The 19366-nt window shown below is 38.1% G+C and overlaps 1 protein-coding gene across 3 annotated transcripts in view; it reads left to right on the top strand.

Moving 5' to 3' along the window:
- Positions 1-19366, top strand: part of OXSR1 (oxidative stress responsive kinase 1) — a 93113-nt gene that overhangs the window by 27464 nt on the left and 46283 nt on the right. For 2 of the 3 annotated variants that reach the window (XM_040636952.1, XM_008710194.2), the window contains exon 4: positions 7517-7658. In XM_040636952.1, coding sequence (XP_040492886.1) covers positions 7517-7658 — 142 coding nt within the window. Of the gene's footprint in view, positions 1-2216; positions 2463-7516; positions 7659-19366 lie in introns of those variants that run through there. The other variant, XM_040636953.1, reaches the window with a different exon arrangement.

Genomic DNA, 19366 nt, shown 5'->3' with positions numbered 1-19366 from the left:
TGGCATTTGGCTGCCATGCCTCTTAATCTGTGATGATTCCCTCCAGCTTCCTCTATTCCATGACAGAAACTTATTGAAGGTTCTAGTCTGGAGGGTCTGAGAATAACTATCTTGTAGAATGACCCACATTTTGGATTTATCTGCTCATTTCTTCCTGGTGATACTTCACTTGATTTGTATTCCTCTCTTTCTTGCAAATTGAAAATTGGACCCAAAGGCTTGATTAGATTTAAGTTAAAATTTTTTGACAATATTTCGTGAGTAATGCTGTGTGTTCATAGTGCATCATACTGGAAAGTATTTGTACTCTTGTTATATATTTAATGGTGATGTTACTTTTGATTGCTTCAGGTTTTGACAGGTAGGCCTCAGCACGGAAAGGTTAACTTTTTTCCCTTTGCAGCTAGCAAGTAATCTGTGAGGTGATACTCGGGCACTGTGAGTATCCAGTTCCCCACCTCAGGCTTTTTTTTTTTAAGATTTTATTTATTTATTTGAGAGCAAGAGAGCGCACAAGCAGGGGGGAGGAGCAGAGGGAAAGGGAGAAGCAGACTTCCTGCTGAGCAGGGAGCCAGACTCAGGGCTAGATCCCAGGACTCTGGGATCATGACCAGAGCTGAAAGCAGATGCTTAACCAGCGGAGCCACCCAGGTGCCCCCTCGCCACCTAATAAGTCTTTCATTTAATGATTTTAGCATCTACTCATAATCCTTGTTTAAATCAATTATTCTGTCAAGGGTTGCACAATGGTAACTTATGGTATCCTTTCTTTTACACTTAAAAACTAGCATTCTTCTGTGTAAAGGAACTTTACCTCATTAACTGGGGCTCTTTGATTTAGTAGTTCCTACTAAAAATGGAAGGTATATAATTGATTCTTTTTTTTAAGAATCAATTTTCAGAGTAAAAATTTGGTTTAATATTCACCTCCAACAGTAACAAATGAGAGGGTTCCCCCCCCCTTTTTCCTGTTGGGTAAGGCTTTTATATTTTTTGAATATCATTATATAGACACACAGAATTTTATGTATTTAGTGACTTTCAGTCAGTTTTACTCTATTTTTTTGATGCTTAGATTGTCCAAAATTTTGTCAGTGAGTCTCACTTTAAGCTTACTCTTGTGTCCTTTTGACATGAATCCATTAGTCTTTGGTTACTTCCTAGTTTTTTGGTTCAAGATTTCCTAGGGTCACATTTATATTGCTTTTACCAGACCCAGAAGCAGCCAGTATTCTAAGGTTTTTTTTTTTTTTTTTTAAAGATTTTATTTATTTATTTGACACAGAGAGACAGCCAGTGAGAGAGGGAACACAAGCAGGGGGAGTGGGAGAGGAAGAAGCAGGCTCCTAGCAGAGGAGCCTGATGTGGGGCTGGATCCCAGAATGCTGGGATCATGCCCTAAGCTGGAGGCAGACGCTTAACGACTGTGCCACCCAGGCGCCCCATAAGGGGTTCTAATCTTTGTTAGGAGAAAGGTATCCAGAGAGCATAACTGGGATGTTGGGGATGTTCATTGCTACTACGTTGTCATCATTTCAAGTTGTAAGAACTTGGAAATATAGTGTATTAAAAATTATGATTTGAAATTAGTGTTTCCAGTTTGTTTAACATTATAGACTTTTAAGACTTCTTTTTTAAATTATACTTGAGTCTCTTCTCTTACACAGAAAATTTTGATCCCCAATATTAATATAATTAATTATGGTGCTTTATCCTGCAGTATGTATACAATTACTTCTGCTCAGGCCCTTAGAATAAAATGTAAGTATTGCTGATTGCCAACAGCGGGCCATCATCGTGTATAGATTGAAATGTTTTATTATGGTTACCTGAATGCCCAAGTCACCTAGTAAATTAGACATTTTGCCAAGGCATGGATTTGGATCATGTGGCAAGATTGAGACAACCACCCAACCTCCCCATCACTATGCTTCTTGGTTTTTGTTTGCATATGTATTTTGTGTGGGAGCATGATTTTCCGTTTTAGAATTGATAATATAGTACCTCATTGAACGCCTTACTTCCACAGAGAAGCCGTAAAGGAAAGAGCATAGGCTTTAGAATTAAATTCCACTTTTCCTACTTAGTAGGTTTATGTCATTGGGCAAGCTATTTAAACTCTTTGAACCTGTTACTTTTCTGTCAAATGGGGATACCTTTCTGTATTTTAGGGTATTGGGGTGTAATAAATGAGGTGACGTATGTCACCAACTGTCATTGTGCTGACATGTAGATGCACAAGAAATTTAGCCATTAATAATAATCCCTTATTATTTGGTGCTTTTCAGTGTAGCCAGAATCACCTTTTTGTTTCAATCCCATTAGTGTCACACTGGAGAAACTGGATGGCTTTGTTAAAGGCCCTGTTCATATGATGGTTGGAATCCTTGCTAACACCAACCACCTTTCAAGATGGTGGTCAAGCATGGTTCTTTCAGTATGGACAGATATGGGAATATTAGGTAATACTGTATCTTTCATTATTGATCACCTATAGCATAATTTTCGTTATTTGTAATTTACAAAAATGTATAATACAAAGTTTTTAATGTTTTGCTTAAAAGTCCTCTGATGAATAAGAGTACATTGTCTTGCTTAATTCCTTCATCCATACCTGTATGCCAGCCCATCCTTTCTGCTACTCCTAAGCAGAATGAATACATATTTTTAAAGAATCCCTGTTTCTTTCTCAGGGAGTATATATTCTGATCTTAGAAGGGACAGGACATGTAGCTGGGTGGGATGTGTTTTAGAGGTACCACTCTGTCCTTCCTGGTCTTAGGTTCCTGGGACAGTGCCCAATTTTTCCAGCCCTGGGACTCAGCAGATTTCCTGGAGGATAATTTTCAAACATATTCCAGCCATTAGCTCTCTTTTTAATTATTTATATTTTTATGAGTCAGCATAATCTTATATCTAAACTTTTAAGATATTAAAGAATTGACATCTCTTTTTAGGAAAATGAAGTCTTGCTTTTTTAGTTACAAAGCGAGTAAACATTTAAACCAAAGAGGTACATTAAACACTTTTTAGAAAACAAAAGATAGAACTAAGCACAACTTTAAAATGTTTTTAAAATACAGAGAAACTGTGCCAAGATTTAGAGCTCAATTAAAATTCCATTCATCAAATACTTATTGATGACCAATACATTGCTGAATCATGCTGTTAGTTCCTTGCTCTTAGGGGCCTCATGGCTAATAAGGAAAAGTTACAATTAAATAATTATAAGTATGTAGAGGACCAGGAAGAAGTATCAGGTGCCAGGGGTACAGGTACCAGGAGAATGTGACCTTACTGAGGGAGAATAGATGCGGTGGGGTTAACAAAGACTTCCCTCAGGAGGTGATACTTAGCTGAGACCTAGAGAATTGGTGATAATTAGCAACGTGAAGTGGGAGGTAGAGGTGGTATCAAGGGAAAGATGGGGGAAGTGATCCAGATAGAGGGAACACTGTGCAGAGAAGGTTCTGGAGTCAGGATAGAGGTGTATGGTGTGAACTGATGGAGACCTACAGTTGGAGCCGAGAGAGTAAGAGAAGACCATTGATAAGCAGGGGCTCCCTTTGAATAATAATATAAATAACCAGAGTTAACAGAAGTATCTTTAGACTGCCTTCTTTCACATCAACTTTTTTAGCCAAAATATTTAAAACAAAAGTATATTGTTCATTTAGCAACATTGCCCTGATGTAGAATTTATTAAACTAATTAAATCATAAACTGAATTGCAGTTATCACTTTTAAACCTATCAAGCAGGTGGACATCGTGGTTAAAGTAAGTTTAGATTCAGTGTGTCAATATTATAGTCATTTCTTAACTGCTTCCTTGTAACTGATACTCCTCTGTGAATTAAACTCTGATGTTGAATATTGGAGTATATTAGCATAGGAAGTAAATCTTCAGAAATTGGAAGCAGTTCTGATCTAAATAGCTATTTCTGCAATTTACTAGTACCAAACTGCAATTTAAGAGTTTTAGAAATCAAAGTAATTAAGAAAGCTTAATTGCCAATTAAGAAGAGAGAGAATTACCTGTAGGACTGAGAGGCATGCATTGTGGCATTGAAGAAACCTAATTTAAATTCACTCTCTTAGTGAATTATTTTGTTGTTTAGAGATGCTCTCAAGTTTGTCATCTTCCAAGACATAAAAAGTATGGGAACTTCTTTAATCTAAGCAGGACCCAGGTAAAATACCTGGTATTAATAATAGTGACCAGCTTTGGTTGTTAAAGCAACAGTAGAGTGGCATGTCTGTTTGAAATGGAATACTTAGCCCAAGCAAATTTTGTCACCTTTGAAACCTTCCATGGCTCAGGAAGACACAAAACCCAGTGGTTAAATAGTGGTTGAAGCTTCTTGGCAGAAATTCTAGTAACCAAAATGAGTGAATTTTGGATTCAAAGAGTGTTTTTTCATAAAAGTAAACTGAGGAAATGAACATGTTGACTGAATAATTTGAGCTGTAATCATGAGACTTAACAGGTGTCTAAACCAGCAGCTGTTCTGTCACTTTTTCAATATTATTTTAATATTTAGTAATGATTTTCTTGGGCAGTTTAAGTATTGCATTGCTTTTTAAATGTTCTATGCCATGGGCTAGGAAAGCAGACATGAGATGGATTTTTTGGAATAGGTGTCTACATTTCGGCTTTTTGCTTTGTTACCAAATTTGTACCCATTCCCGCTTGTTTTCTAGTCTCCTTGATTTTACTAATGCTTACATTTCAGTGGACACTGGTCATCAGGTAGCCAAGTTTGTTAAAATATGTCTTCTAGGGCCTACTGTGGATCTCTTGAATGACAGTCTGCGAGATCTGGAAATCTGCATTTTTAACTAGTTTGCCAACTAATCCCTTCATGTGTTAAAGTTCGAGAACTGATTATCCCTGCAGAATATTTCTTTCAGATTGTGCCCAAGGACATAAGATGGTGTGTGCTGTTATAGCCTTCCCTCGTTATTACTGCTCCTTAAGTGTTAATTGAATCATCCAGTGATAATATACAGTCTTCTTTTGCTTAACGTATTTTACCTTCACTTTTCTTAGTTGATATGAAGAGTTCTATGTAATTTCGATATTTGAGGAAGGAGGATTATAAGCAACATCATCATGTTAGATGCTGCAAGATGCTGAAGAAATAATTCAGGAAAAAATGGATACCTTCCAGGCCCAAGATTTGTCAGTTAAAGATCAACGTCTTCCTGACATAATTATCCCTCCACCTGTAAGGGAAGACCGAAATGGAAAAGAAACTGTATATAAGAAGAGGGGATTTCTTGGGGTACCTGGGTGGCTCAGTTGGTTAAGTGTCTGTCTTTGGCCTAGGTCATGATCCCAGGGTCCTGCCCACATCAGGCTCCCTGCTCAGTGGGGAGTCTGCTTCTCCCTCTCTCACTCACCCTGCTGGTGTTCCCTCTCTCCCTGTGTCTCTCTCTGTTCAATAAATAAATAAAATCTTTAAAAAAAAATCTTTTAAGATTTTAAAAAGGAGTTCCTGCTTCAAACTCGTTAAAAAATACAGATCTAATAACTTTCTGTATGCCCCAAGTCTCTCTTGCTCCATTTTTTTGATCCCTCAAACTGGAAGTTCCCAGAAAGTCAGCAGTTATACCATGTGTATCTTGACATAGTTTGTGGTATCCAGATCTAGTCTTGCATCTAATATGGCCAAATTGTTGAATAAATAAATTGTGTTAATTTTTAATTCCTAGCAGGAATTTCTTCCTTTGCATTCCTTATTTTAGATACTCTTTATATTACAAACATGTAATTCAGTTGGCATTTATTTATACAACTGTCTTCTTACTAGGCAGTTCCTATGTGGCCTGAATTTCTCAGAAGAATGAAACATATAGCCTGTTGGTATAGTTACTCTGCTTTGGGGACTAATATGTGATTGATTAAACTAAGCAGAACAAAATGTCTCCTTTAGGCCTCTCCCTGTGTGAGTCACAGTCTTGTGAATCCCAGCAATAAAGAGGGGAAAGTATGTAATAATGTATTTGAAAATGCCACCTGGAATCTGGAGTCTTCTTGGTTCATTGTCTCCAGAGTAAACTGCCTGTCTCCTGGGGAGTGGCAGTGGCCTGGCTTCCAGAGAGGGGGGAAGAATTTGGGCATCTTCTTCCTGGATAAATGAACTTTCAACCAGTTTTCCTTTTTTCAGCCCTTTTCTTCAATCCCCTCTCATTTCCCCTTAGGTAGGCCTTGCTGTATGTGCTCTATAGGGATACGTTGTTTCCTGATTGGCACACACTCCTCCACAGGCATCGCAGTTCCAGATTGCTCTACTCTGCTTAGTCAGTTAACTTGTTCTGTGTTCCTTCCTCCAAAAAATGATTGTTGTTTCTCTTCCTTATCTTCTTTGTTTTCTTTTTCATCCTGGATTTATGCCTTTTTTTTTTCTATTGAGTTTATCAAGTTAGTGAATTTCAAGTGGGAGCTGAAGTAAGTGTGTGTGTTTTGAAGGATTTCATCTAGACCTTTCCATCTATTTGGAAGTACTTTTTTTCTTTTTTTTCTTGTAAGGGTGTGAAATAAAAGCACACACTAGGGCAAGTTTTCACCGTAAGTGTGTGTTTTAATTTTAGTCTTGATCATGGAGGTCTTGAGCCAAGAAATGGAAATCTAGTCTTTTCTGTCCTATTTATGTTATATTCTACTTCTTGGCACAATTTCTGAGATCAGAGATTGTTTTGTTTTGATTCTGTGATCTTTATGGGCCATTGTACTGTCAGAAATCGTATGAATCTCTAGCAAGCTTTTTTTGATTATAATAATTAGTTACGGTAGTCAACATTCTATGATTTTAATTACTACGTAGGTGTCTTTTCCCTGTCTCCCCCCAGTTTTTAGTCAGAGCATTATTTCTGATCTGGGGAAGAATAAGAGTGATAATACATCTGGTATTATCGTATAGATAATACGTCTATTATTGAAAGAGAGCTGCCATTTTTATCCTTTTCATTTTTTTCTTGCCTTACCTATTTTATTATTATTTATTAATCTGAAGAATAATTTTAACCCTTAAGTTAGTTTGCATATACATGTGATCTTTACTTGCTAAGCATTTCTTCTGTAATTTGACCTGCATTGCAATTGTATTTTTGTATATTTATTCATACAATGTTGCATAATCTGATCCGTTGTTGGAAACCTAAAGTAGTCAATGATATCTTACCACTAAAGTGTTATTGATGGGTATGGTTTACCTAGGTATTCTTCAGATGTGGTTAAAAATCCTCTTACCTTTTCCAAATTCTTATTTTAAAAGTCTAAAGGAGATGCTGGTGTAACACTGCTATTTGGATATTAGGGTGCTTTCTGTTTTAGATTGCAATCAAGAATATGTTACTAATATTAAACGTCTGTATTTCCTTGTATTTGCTTTTTTTTTCCTTTCCTACACAATTAAATTTATGAAAAGGCTTACCTGTGGATTGATTTCAAAATGGCTCTGAATTATATTGAATGAGTCAAAAATTTATGGCAAATTTTGTCTTCTGTTTTCAGGTTCTGTTCTAGATATTATTAAGCACATTGTGGCAAAGGGGGAGCACAAAAGTGGAGTCCTAGATGAACCTACCATTGCTACAATACTCAGAGAAGTGCTGGAAGGGTTGGAATACCTGCATAAAAATGGACAGATTCACAGGTATGTAAAAGACAACACTCTACTGTTTTGGAAAACGTAGTAGTTGTGCTGTATCATTTTGTTGAGACTATTCCCCATTTTTCTGCAGAATTGATCATAATCTCTGAGTGTTATGGCTTTTTGTATCACTAGTTTTAGCACATTGTGGTTAGGATTTTAATTACACAGCTAGCAAGTATTTAAAAAGTAACATATTTTAGTCGAATTGAAAAATACAAAAACAGGAAAAATTCATCATTTCCTGTTAGGAGGCAATCATTGCAATCACTGATGACATTTCGTGATATTTCTTTCCAGTTTCTTTTATATGCTTAAAAGATACTTAAGACAAAACTATGTATAGGTTTTATTGTTGTTTTTTTTTTTACCTTGAGTATTTTCTCAAATTACTGAAAGCTCTTTGTAAAATAACTTTTTATTAAGACTTTTTTTTTTAATGTAAAAAGATATGTATCATTTCATAGTCCAAGTATTCCTGGTTGTCTCTATCTGTTCAGTCCCTGGGTAGGGATAATAAGAATCCAAATGGCGATGGATGGTATGTTACCCAAATCTGTTTAATCCCTGGATTTAGTTTTCCTTCATATCAGGCAATCTTTTCAGCCATTCTTAAGGATAGTCTCATTGGATATAAGAATTTGCTGTTGACATGGCTTTTCTCTCAGCAATTGAAAGATGCTGTACTACTTCATTCTGGCCTTCAGGGTTTCAGATGAGAAGTCTGTCGTTTGAATTGATGTTCTAATATGTTATTTTTCCCTGGCTTCTTTCAAGATTTTTTTGTCTTTGGTTTTCTGAAGTTTAATTATGATTTCTTGGTGTTGATTTCTTCAGGTTTATTCTGTGTGTGGTTCCCAAACTTCTCGAATCTGTAGGATTTTGCCTTTTACCAAGTCTGGGGAGTTTTTAGCCATTATCATCTTTGGGTAGTTTTTCAACCCATTTTTTTCCTCCTCTTTTTTCTGGGACTCCGATAATGCAAATGTTAGCTGTTCTGTTATTGTGCTGTAAACCCTGAGGCTCAGCTTAATTTTTGTCATCCTGTTTCATTTCTCTGTTCAGATTGAATAAATTCTCTTGATTTGTTCTCAAGTTCTCATTCTGTCCTCTGTATTCTGCTCTAGAACCCATTGAGTTTTCTATTTGTTATTGTAATTTTTTAGGTAATTTGGTTCTTTTTTATAGCTTTTCTCTGCTGATATTTTCTGTTTTTCATTTGTTTTGATAATCCTAAACTGCATGTTGAAGCATTTTTATAATGGCTGCTTTAAAATTCTTGTCAGGTAATTCCAAGATCTGATTCATTTCAGTGGTGATGTCAGTTAATTGTCTTCACTTATTAAAGTTCTTCCTGGTTCTTGATATGATGAGTGATTTTTTAATTGTACCCTGGATATTTTGGATATATGTTAGGAGACTCTTGATCCCCTTTAAATATATATTTTAGCAGATATTTACCCTGTTTGGGGTTAATATATAAGTCTTGGTCTACTTTCGTGGGCTGTAGTTCCAGTGACAGTCCTTACAGTGCTGTTCTGGTTTGTTTTTTCACCTGGCACTATTGGGACTCTCTACTCAATCCATGCTGATACAACCATTGAGAGCAAAAATGCACGACCCCAGGCCTGGTGCTGCTAGGTGGAAGGTGGGAGATAGATGCTGTACCTGTGGGTCTGTGAGCACTTTTATGGGCCTACTCTGTGGGCCAGGCCACTTGGTGCCAGTGGGGCTCCCATTCATTCTCTGATGGTATTGCCTGTGGGGATGAAGGCATTTGCCTGAGCCATCTTTTGCTGCTGAATAGAGAGTTGGGAGATACTGGGCCTGGGTTGTCCTTTGCCACTGTGTGGAGGGCCAGGAAGTGCCGGGCCTGGGTTGTTCTCTGCAGCTGGATAGAGGCTGGGGGTTGCTGCTGGTGTGGGCAGTATGGGCCTACCTGCTGCAGTGGATGTGGGGCGGAGAATGGAGTTTCCCATTTGGTTCTTCATTTAAATGTCTGGTTCTGGCATAGTGGGCCAGCCTGCAACTCCAGCTATGTGGTCCTTTGCTAGGTTTGTGCTAGGTTGCCCCTTTCCTGCTTTTGGCCACAGAGAGCAGGCTTGGAGGTTTTTTTTTCTGTTTTTTTGTTTTGTTTTTGTTTGTCATCTATGCCTCTTGATACTAGTGCCCAGTCCAGGATATGTGAAATTAAAAGAAAAGTCAGAGAAGTCATAGAGTGCTCTTTGAAAGTGGACTTGGATTAGTGTAAATGTTTATAGCAAACTCTAACACAGCCACTAAAAAAAGAAAAAAGAATTAATATTGCAGAGAGGAGAGGAAAATGGAATCATGTAAAATGCTTAGTTAAAATCAAGGCAGAAAAACAGGTGGAAGACACAGCAAGATTGTAATCTTAAAAATCACCTACCTTTAAGGAACTAGAAAAGAAAACTAAGAACAAACTAGCCCAAAATTAGCAGAAGGAAGTAAATAAAAAGATCAGAATAGAAATATATGAAATACAGATGTTTTGGATGTGACACTAATAGCAAAAGCAACAAAAGAAAAATTAAATGACTGGGACTACACCATACTAAAAAGCTTCTTCATGGCAAAGCAAAACCATCAACAAAATGAAAGGGCAACCTAGGAATGGGAGAAAATATTTGCAAACCACATTATCCAGTAAGGGATTAATATCCAAAAATATACAAGGAACTCCTACAACTTAGAGACAAAAAACGATAAATAACCTAACTAAAAAGGGGGAGGGGCTCCAAATAGACATTTTCCCAAAAAACGATATACAAGAAAAAGTACTCTATATCACTAATCCTTGGGGAAATGTGGTTAGAACCACAATAAGATACCATCTGACATCTGTTAGGATATCTGTTTTTAGAAAGACAGAGATAGCAGATGCTGGATGAGGATGTGGAGAAAAGGGACCTTTAGTGCACCAATGTTGGCGATGTAAACTAGCACAGCCACTATAGGAAACAGTAGGGAAGTTCCTTATAGAACTACCATATGATCCAGCATTTCCACTTCTGGGTATATACCCAAAGGAAGTGTAAAATCACTGTGTCAGAGCCAATTTGAAAACAACCTACGTATCCATCGAAGGGATAAAGATGTGGATTATTATTCAGCCATAAAAAAAAAAAGAAGGAAATCTTGCAGTTTGTGACAACACGGATGAACCTGGAACACATTATGCTAAGTGAATTGAGCCAGACAGAGAAAGACAAATACTGCATGGTATCACTTATAAGTGGAAAAAAAAAAGTCAAAATCATAGAAACAGATAGTAGAAAAGTGGTGTCCAGGGACTGGGGATTTGGGGATATAGGGAGACATTGGTAAAAGAGTACAAACTCAGTTATAAGATGAGTAAGTTCTGCTAAGAGAGTAGAACTTAAATGTTCTCACCAAAAAGTAAATATGTGAGGTGACAGATGTGTTAATTAACTCAATGGCGAGAATCCTTTCCCAGTGTATACATCTATCAGACCATCACATTGTAACACTTTAAATTTAATCTTACAATTTTGTCAGTTATACCTCAGTTTTTAAAAAATCACCTACTTAACCCTAATCCTTCAGCAAATAGATAAGCAAAGGCCCAGAAAAGTAACTGATTAAAGATCAGGCAACTGGGACGCCTGGGTGGCTCAGTCGGTTAAGCATCTGCCTTCAGCTCAGGTCACGATCCCAGGGCCCTGGGATCGAGCCGCATGGGTCTGCCTGCTCCCCCTGCTTGTGTGCTCTCTCTTGCTCTCTCGCTTTCTCTGACAAATAAGTAAAATCTTAAAAAAAATAAATAAAGATCAGACAACTATCAAGTGGTGAAACTTAGGTTTTAAGGAATAGAATATGGAGGGGGAAAAAAGCAAGGTATCTCCCCACCCCCACCACACACACACCTACAAACTTTTAATTAGGTTATTCTGAGAATAGCACCATTTTAAAGAAATTATGTCAGTGAAATTAGCCCATTTATAAAAGTATCTTAGTCTAGGAAAAAAATAATGCCTCTAGTTGTGTAAATTTTCCAACCAGCTTACATCTTAACAAAGAAAGGTGAACTCTTTTTATGGTAATGAAGCAGAACAGTTGACTCTAGGGAATAATATTCAAACTAGAAATCTTGGAAACATTGAAGGCATATTCTTCAGACAGTAGGACTTTTCATCTCAAATTATATCCATTTGTTTCGTACCTAGTTAAAATAATGTGTTAACAGATGACTGAAAAAGGGCATGACCAAAGGTGAAACATTTGGGAGTATATTTCCTGTGCTCTCAAGAGGAAAAGGTGCCCTGAAAAACAAGATTCCCATCCTCTGGACAGTGATAACCCTATGGATACATACCTTGATACTAGCAATAAGCATAATTCAGTTACTACCTCAGTTCTGATTTCATGTTCATCAAGCAATCTTCTAGAAAAAAAAAATGTGCCAGAAACTGCTAATTGGCCCCTAGCGTGTCTCTTCTTTTTGAATCATAAAAACATGACATTTTTACCGGGCATATGACCATCCAGCAGAAAGGCAACATTTCATAGTCTCCCATGAGGACCAGATACAGCTGTGTAAATTAGTGTCTAGCCACTGTGATGAGAACAAAAATGCATATACTATTTCAGAGTCGTTCCCTTAGCAGGTTTTGTCAACCCCCAGCCCTAGTGACATTAGGGCTGGACAGTGCTTTGTTGCAGGGGCTGTCCTGTGCATTATAGGGTTTATTTAGCAACATCCCTGGCTTCTACCCATTACATACCAGTAGCACCTCCCCCGCCCCAACCCAGTGTAACAACCAAAGATGTCTCCAGACATTGCCAAATGTCCTGAGAACCACCGCTAATAGAAAGTGGCATAATCTCTATTTCTCCTTTCCTTCCTTCCATTGAAATGTGGATGTGGTGATAAGCCATCTTGGACACCGTAACAGGAACTTAGGGATGGTAGAACAATGTGATAGAAGGAGCCTGAGTCCCTGATTCTGTGGAGTCACCGTGCTGGACCAATGTCACTTATGCCTAGACTATTATATGAGAGAAAAAAAAGCAGTCTTCTACAGCCATGTAGATCATCGGGGATTGATAAACTATAGCCCACCAGTTAAATCCAGCCTGATGTCTGTTTTTTGTAAAAGCAGCAACAAAACAGTCAGTGCCCATTCATTTACAGATTGCCTGTGGCTGCTTTAGCACTATGAAAACAAAATAATGGTGACAGAGAACATCTGGCCCATAAAGCCTAAAATATTTACTCTCTGGCCCTCTAAGAAAGTTTGTTGACCTCTGGTGTAGATAATAACAAGCATTCACTGAAACTTGTGTGCCATATAGTATTCTGAGTAAATCGTGTATGTTACCTCATTTAATCTTTATAGTTAATTGATGAGGTAAGCTACTCTCTCATCCCCATTTTACAGATGAGGAAACTATGGCAAAGAGAGGTAAGTAATTAGCCAGAAGTCACCTACCTAGTGACATAGCTGGGACCCAAATTTAGGCAGTGTGCTTCTAAAACCTGCTGGGAAGGAAAGACTATGCTAATCTGTGAAGCTGAGTATACGTTAATTTAATATCAGTTACATTTTTTTAGTTAACTAAATAGAATTTAGATCTGTCGCTGGAGTTATTTTCTTTAAATACACTATGTGTTGTCTCTTTTATTTAATATATCCAGTCCCTGTTTTAAAAGTCGAAATCTTCACCCAGAACACAGGAAAAAGTATGTTTTTTATCCTAAAACTTTACATATACAGACTTTATATAGTTAAAGGAATACACATTAAGGTCACTGTCTTTTTTAGAAAGCAGTGGATAGAGTCACATCAAGTTGAGGCAAAAATTCAATCTGTGTTCAGTTTTGTATGATTATAACATCTACTTTGAATATGTATCAGCCCTCATTTAGCTAAATGAGTAAAAGAGCCAGAAAAAATACTGGAAGAAAATAATGGCCCAAAATTGCCAAATCATGAACCATGACGAGGATGAATACAAAGAGATCTGAGTAGACACACTGTAGTTACACAGTATCTTGAAAACAGCAAGATTTGGAAAACAACTCATCATGTAGGGAGAGTGGGAAAGACAATGTTTGTGTCTCCTCAGAATTCATATGTTGAAACCTTATTAGTATTGTGATGGTATCTGGAGGTGGGGGTCTTTGGAGTGTGATTAAGTTATAAGGGTGGTGTGCCCCCATGAATGGGATTGTCCTTTTAAAAGAGACCCTAGAGAATTCCCTTGCTCCTTCTGCCATGTGAAAAGATGGTCACCTATTGTTAGAAGGTGGAAGAGGGTCAGTAATCTATCCTCCACACTGAGAAGGCATTTGGAGACCGAAAAATGACACGCATCACTCCATACTGTTTACACAGTTTTATTTGGAGTAACTTCCTGATAGGGGGATTGCATGGACTGACAGTCCAGGCAGCGGTGCGACTCTTCTCTGCCCCCATTCTCTGTCTAGTCCAGATCTTAACCAACAGTTTTTATAGTGTGAGGGGCATGGGGGTGATATCAAAGGGTAGTTACCTAAAGTGGCGCCTTCTCTGTGTGTCAGAACAAGCCTCCCACATCTGGTCAGGGCATTCATTAACCTCCACGGGGCCTGGAACATGTGGCTCCGCGGGAGGTCATTGTGCAGGCATGGACAAAAATGGAGGGCCAAAGGTGGAGTCAGTGTTGTCAGCACTCCTATGCCTATGAACCAGGAAGTGGATCCTCAGCAGACACCAAATCTGCCACTGCCTTGATCTTGGACTTCCCAGCCCCAACCGCGACAAATAAATGTTCATTGTTGAAACCACCCAGTCTGTGGTATTTTTGTTGTAGCAGCCTGAACAGAACAAGCTAAGACAGTAGCAATATGATTGAGAGCTGACCGATCAGAACAGTGGAGGCCAGAGATTAGTGAGAAGGGGCCCTACAACCCAACAACCCCTTCAGAATTCTTATCTTCCTGGGGAATTATTCCTATTTTTTAAAATTATATAATGGCCCTTTCCATTCCTAGAAATGCTTTTGTATTAAAGACAATTACATCTTATTTTAATATGGATGTACTAGCTTACTTTTGCTAAGCATGTCTTTCACTGTGGCTCATTTTTTCCTAGGGTCCTGATTTTATGAAGAGGTCTCAATTCTACTCTCAACTTTAAACTAGTCCAGTGCCATGTGTTCTGTTTAGGGGGTGGGTTTTAAAACCTGAGGTTTTAGCCATTTCTTCTCTCTCCTAAGGCTTACTCCTCTGGCTCCTAAGTGTCCCTTTCATTTTTGAAACTTGAGGATTTCCTTGTCTTTATTTCCTGTTCAGCTATGTGACAGTTTCCCTTCCTAATTTATCCAGCATTTCTTTGTTTGTAGCAGGGAAATGGTGGGTTTTGCAGCAAAGTCCTGGGCAGTAATGATGAAAGACTGTTTGCCATGTTACCGGAATGGATTCTCTATCTCATTCTTTAAATCAGAGACTCTCAACCTTGGCTGCTTATTGGAATCACCTGGGAAACTTCGGGCGAGTACTGATTCCTGGATCCATTGCAAGACATTCATTTAATTGGTCTGACATGAGGCATTGGCATTCGGGCTTTTAAAAGCTCCCCAAGTGATTCTAATGCAGCTGAGGTGGAGAACCCCTGCTTATACTTCAGTAGGAACCACTCTGAGTTGTGAGCTTCACTGAGACTTCAGCACACTTTGATGTTGGTCTTACTGGGAAACAGATGGACCTATTTAGTAGGTTTCTCTTGCTACTCCTCATCTTTATTTCTGGTCCATTTGTGTGTTAGCCTGGTGGCTTGGGTCAGATAATTTTCCTCCATCTTCACTATGATCCCCGCTGACCCTCTAGGCTTTAGAGGTTTTGACTAGGGTGAACAGGTGTCTGAATTAGACTTCTGCTTTTCTCTCTGCATCTACCTACTCCAGTATTTTTTCCTGTTAAGGAGGTTAGCTCTAACAGAAATGTTGGCTAGTTTAAGATGCCTAAATGTAGTGTATTTTCCAGCTTTCATTTTGATTCATTGCTTGTCTTGACTTTTTTCAAAATTTCCACAAACTGTGCCTATTGATGAGTCATAAAAATGTCCTGGGCAGTAACTTTTGCTGTGTGCTAATGAAAAAGTCAAGCATGTCTATGATAGTCCTTTTAATTTTACAAGGAATTTGTAACTTTGGTGCAATAGCGACACGTGAGAAATGGCATTAAGCTGTGAAAAACAAAACTCACTGTTCTTATTTAAGAGTGGATGGTAGATTTAACCGGTGGGGCTGCTGGGTTGCTTGATATTCTTTGTGGCAAAGTAAAAAATGGTTTTTAAGGACTCTGTTGATTTCCAGATATTTAGTTACAAATCTTTTCCTTGAAAGGTCAGTTGTCCTGTTGGGTAGGAGGGCAGACTGTTGTGTTTGATTGTCCAGTGAGCCATTTAGCTTTGTGATATTCCTCTGCTTTTATTCCTGGAAGCTGTTCTACAGATTGCACTTTGGTTTCTTTCTTTTTCTTTTCTTTTCTTTTTTTAAAGATTTATATATTTGAGAGAGAGAGAGTGAGTGCAAGTGTGAGTGGGGGGAGGATCAGAGGGAGAGAATCTCAAGCAAACTCTGCTGACCGATCTCATGACCCTGAGATCATGACCTGAGCCAAAGTCAAGAGTTGGATGCTTAACCAACTGAGCCACCCAGGAGCCCCTGCGCTTTGGTTTTAAATGGGAAACAAGAATTGATTATCTGAGGAGTTGATCAGGAAAAGTAGTCACCCAAAGTGCAGGCTCTACTGAAAATGGATTACTCCCTCTTCGCTTATGAAAGACAAAAGCTTATGAAACATTTGAATAGGTAATACATATATGTGGCTTAAAAATTGAAAAAGCACAAAATGGTATATGATAATAAACAAGTCCTGTCAATATCAGCTGTGCTAAGTCATGTTGATACTATGTACTCTTGATATGATGTGATGAAAGTGGCACTTCTGTGGCCTTCCTTCCAAAAACTCCTAACACCAGTCTCATCATGAGGAAAATTCCATTAGAGGGGCATCCTACAAAATACTTGGCCATTACTCCTCAAAACTGTCAAAACATCAAAAACAAGGAAAGTCAAAGAAACTGTCACAGACAAGAGGAACCTAAGAAGACAATAATTAAATTTAATATGGAATCCTGAATGGAATCCTGGGACAGAAAAAGGACATTAGGTAAAAAATTTTTAAAATATGAGTAAATCGAGGACTTGAATAGTGGTGCATCAATATTGGTCTCATTAAATGTACCATACAAATGTAAGATGTTAATAATGGCAGAAACTGTAAGGTGTAGGGAACTCCTCTGCACTATCTTCTCATTTTCTGTGTAAATCTAAAACTGTTCTAAAAAATAAAGTATTCTTTAAAAAGTCTTCTTCCTTTCCTGAACCTCTAGTACCCTGGTCTAAAGGGACCCACTTCTTGCCATTTTTCTTGTGTCTCCTTTGAGAGAGATTCTATGCCAATATAAACATAATATATGTATATTCTTCTTTCTCCTTAAAAAAAAAAAAAGACAGTGGCAACGTACATGCATAGTATTATTTCACTTCTTATTTGGTGATTTTTCCATATTATCTCATATATTCATTACTATTCATAGTATTTCATTATAAAGATATACCACAGTTTAACTGGTTTCCTGTTGTTGGATAGTTAAGTTGTCTTGTTTGACTGCCGGTGTATTAATTTATAACCCTGTCATTTGGAACAGAGTTAGGAGGTGGGAATTGGGGTTTGGGATGGTGGGAAGGGGATAGTCAAGTTTTATTTTGGTATTTAGCTGGATTCATTCATTCATTTTTTTAAATTTAATACTCCACCTATATCTGGGAGAGGATTTGAGGGAGATTGTTTAGTTATTTAAATCTATTTGATGAATATCTTGGAGATGCCTCCTGTGCACTAATCATAAGTGCAGGTGATACAGAAATCTGTTAAGGTATAGGTCCAGATCTTTTTTTTTTTTTAAGATTTTTATTTATTTATTTGAGAGAGAGATTGAACGAGAGAGAAAGAGAGCAGAGAGTGAGCATAAGTGGGGGAGGAGCAGAGGGAGAAGAAGAAGCAGACTTCCCCATTGAGCAGGGAGCCTGATGCAGGGCTCAATCCCTGGACTCCAGGATCATGACTTGAACTGAAGGCAGATGCTAGGTGCCCCAGTACAGGTCCAGATCTTAGCTCATGGTGAAAGAGCCCCAAGAATATAATGATATTTTTATAGTCTCTGCTAACACTGTGCTACAGAAACACAAACGAGGAAGTAACTAAACTATACATTTTGAGTTTTAGATGTCATTCCGGATGAGCTCAAAAGGCAGTTGAAGGTTCATGGTTGACTCAGTTGGATGGTTTTTGTCATCAAAGGAAGGGAAGGTCCTCAATTTTCTCCTGTTCGTAGTATTCGTAGTATCTGGAGTCAGAGACTTTATGTTTGTAGAACAGACTTAGCTGCCTCCACTCTAAGTTGGCCTCTGGGAGAATGTCCTGTAAATTGCTTAGATTCATAAGCAGTGAAGAATACTCAGTAGCATGATTTCCTTATGCTTCAGTATGCATTTAGGAAAAGTACTGTATACTGTGGTTTGGTGAAGCTGCTACACACAGTTGTGAAACTATTGTTAATTTTTCCCCAATGACTGGTTATATCTAAAGATGCAGGAGGGGACGCCTGAGTGGCTCAGTCGGTTAAGCTGCTGCCTTCGGCTCAGGTCATGATTCCAGGATCCTGGGATCAAGTCCTGCATCAGGCTCCTTGCTCAGCGGGGAGCCTGCTTCTCCCTCTGCCTGCTCTGCCTACTGCTCCCCGTGATTGTGCTCTCTCTCTGACAAATAAATAAAATCTTAAAAAAAAAAAATAAAGATGCAGGAGAAGGCAGGGACAGGGAGAAGGATGAAGTGTTGTGCTTTTCACCGGTTCTTTTTTGTGGTAGAGCTTTCCTCCATGAGCTAGTCTTGTTCTTCTTTCTTGTCTAGCTTCAAAGACTGGCTCTCTTTTGTTTATTTAATTATATATTTATTTTTAATTACAAAATAAATACGTGATTGCATTTCCACAAGATATTTAAACACTGTTTCTCTTGACTCCAATTCCATTCTTTTCCAAAGAAGGAACCATTTATTGCTCTCATTTGGTATATATGAAAAGTGTGTGTGTGTGTGTGCACGCGTGCGCACGCGTGTGCATGTGTGCGTGTGTTTTACATTAACAGTGTCCTACAGAATGCGCTGTCCTCTTATTTGATATGTTCACTTAGTAGGATGTATTAGATGATATTTCAAGGCATAACATGTTGATTGACCTTATTCCATTTTTATGGCTATAACAAAATTAGTTCAATATTTCTGCTATTGTTGGCCTTCTGGGTTGTTACCATTTTTGCTTTGTTATTACAAACAACGTTGTAGTGACCCCCCCTTGTATATTTGGGGGTTTCTCCGGGTTATTGAGAAGTGAATTTGCTGCTCTTAGGATACTTCTAACACATTGTTACACGAGAAAAACAAGTTGTAGATTTGACTGGTTAGTGTCTTATCATTTATGTTGGAAGATAAGCCCAGATACGTCACAGGAACATATTCTATTGACTAGACTGGTAATAGTTGGAAACTTTGATACTAGACTTGAGAATGGTGGTCAGAGGGACTTTGGGCTTTTCAGTGATGTTTAGGTTTTTATAACAAG

Source organism: Ursus maritimus, unplaced genomic scaffold (genome assembly GCF_017311325.1).
Source record: "Ursus maritimus isolate PB19 unplaced genomic scaffold, ASM1731132v1 scaffold_20, whole genome shotgun sequence".
NCBI lineage: Eukaryota > Metazoa > Chordata > Mammalia > Carnivora > Ursidae > Ursus > Ursus maritimus.
Note: the sequence above shows the minus strand (reverse complement) of the source record. Positions and strands in the feature narration are given on the sequence as shown.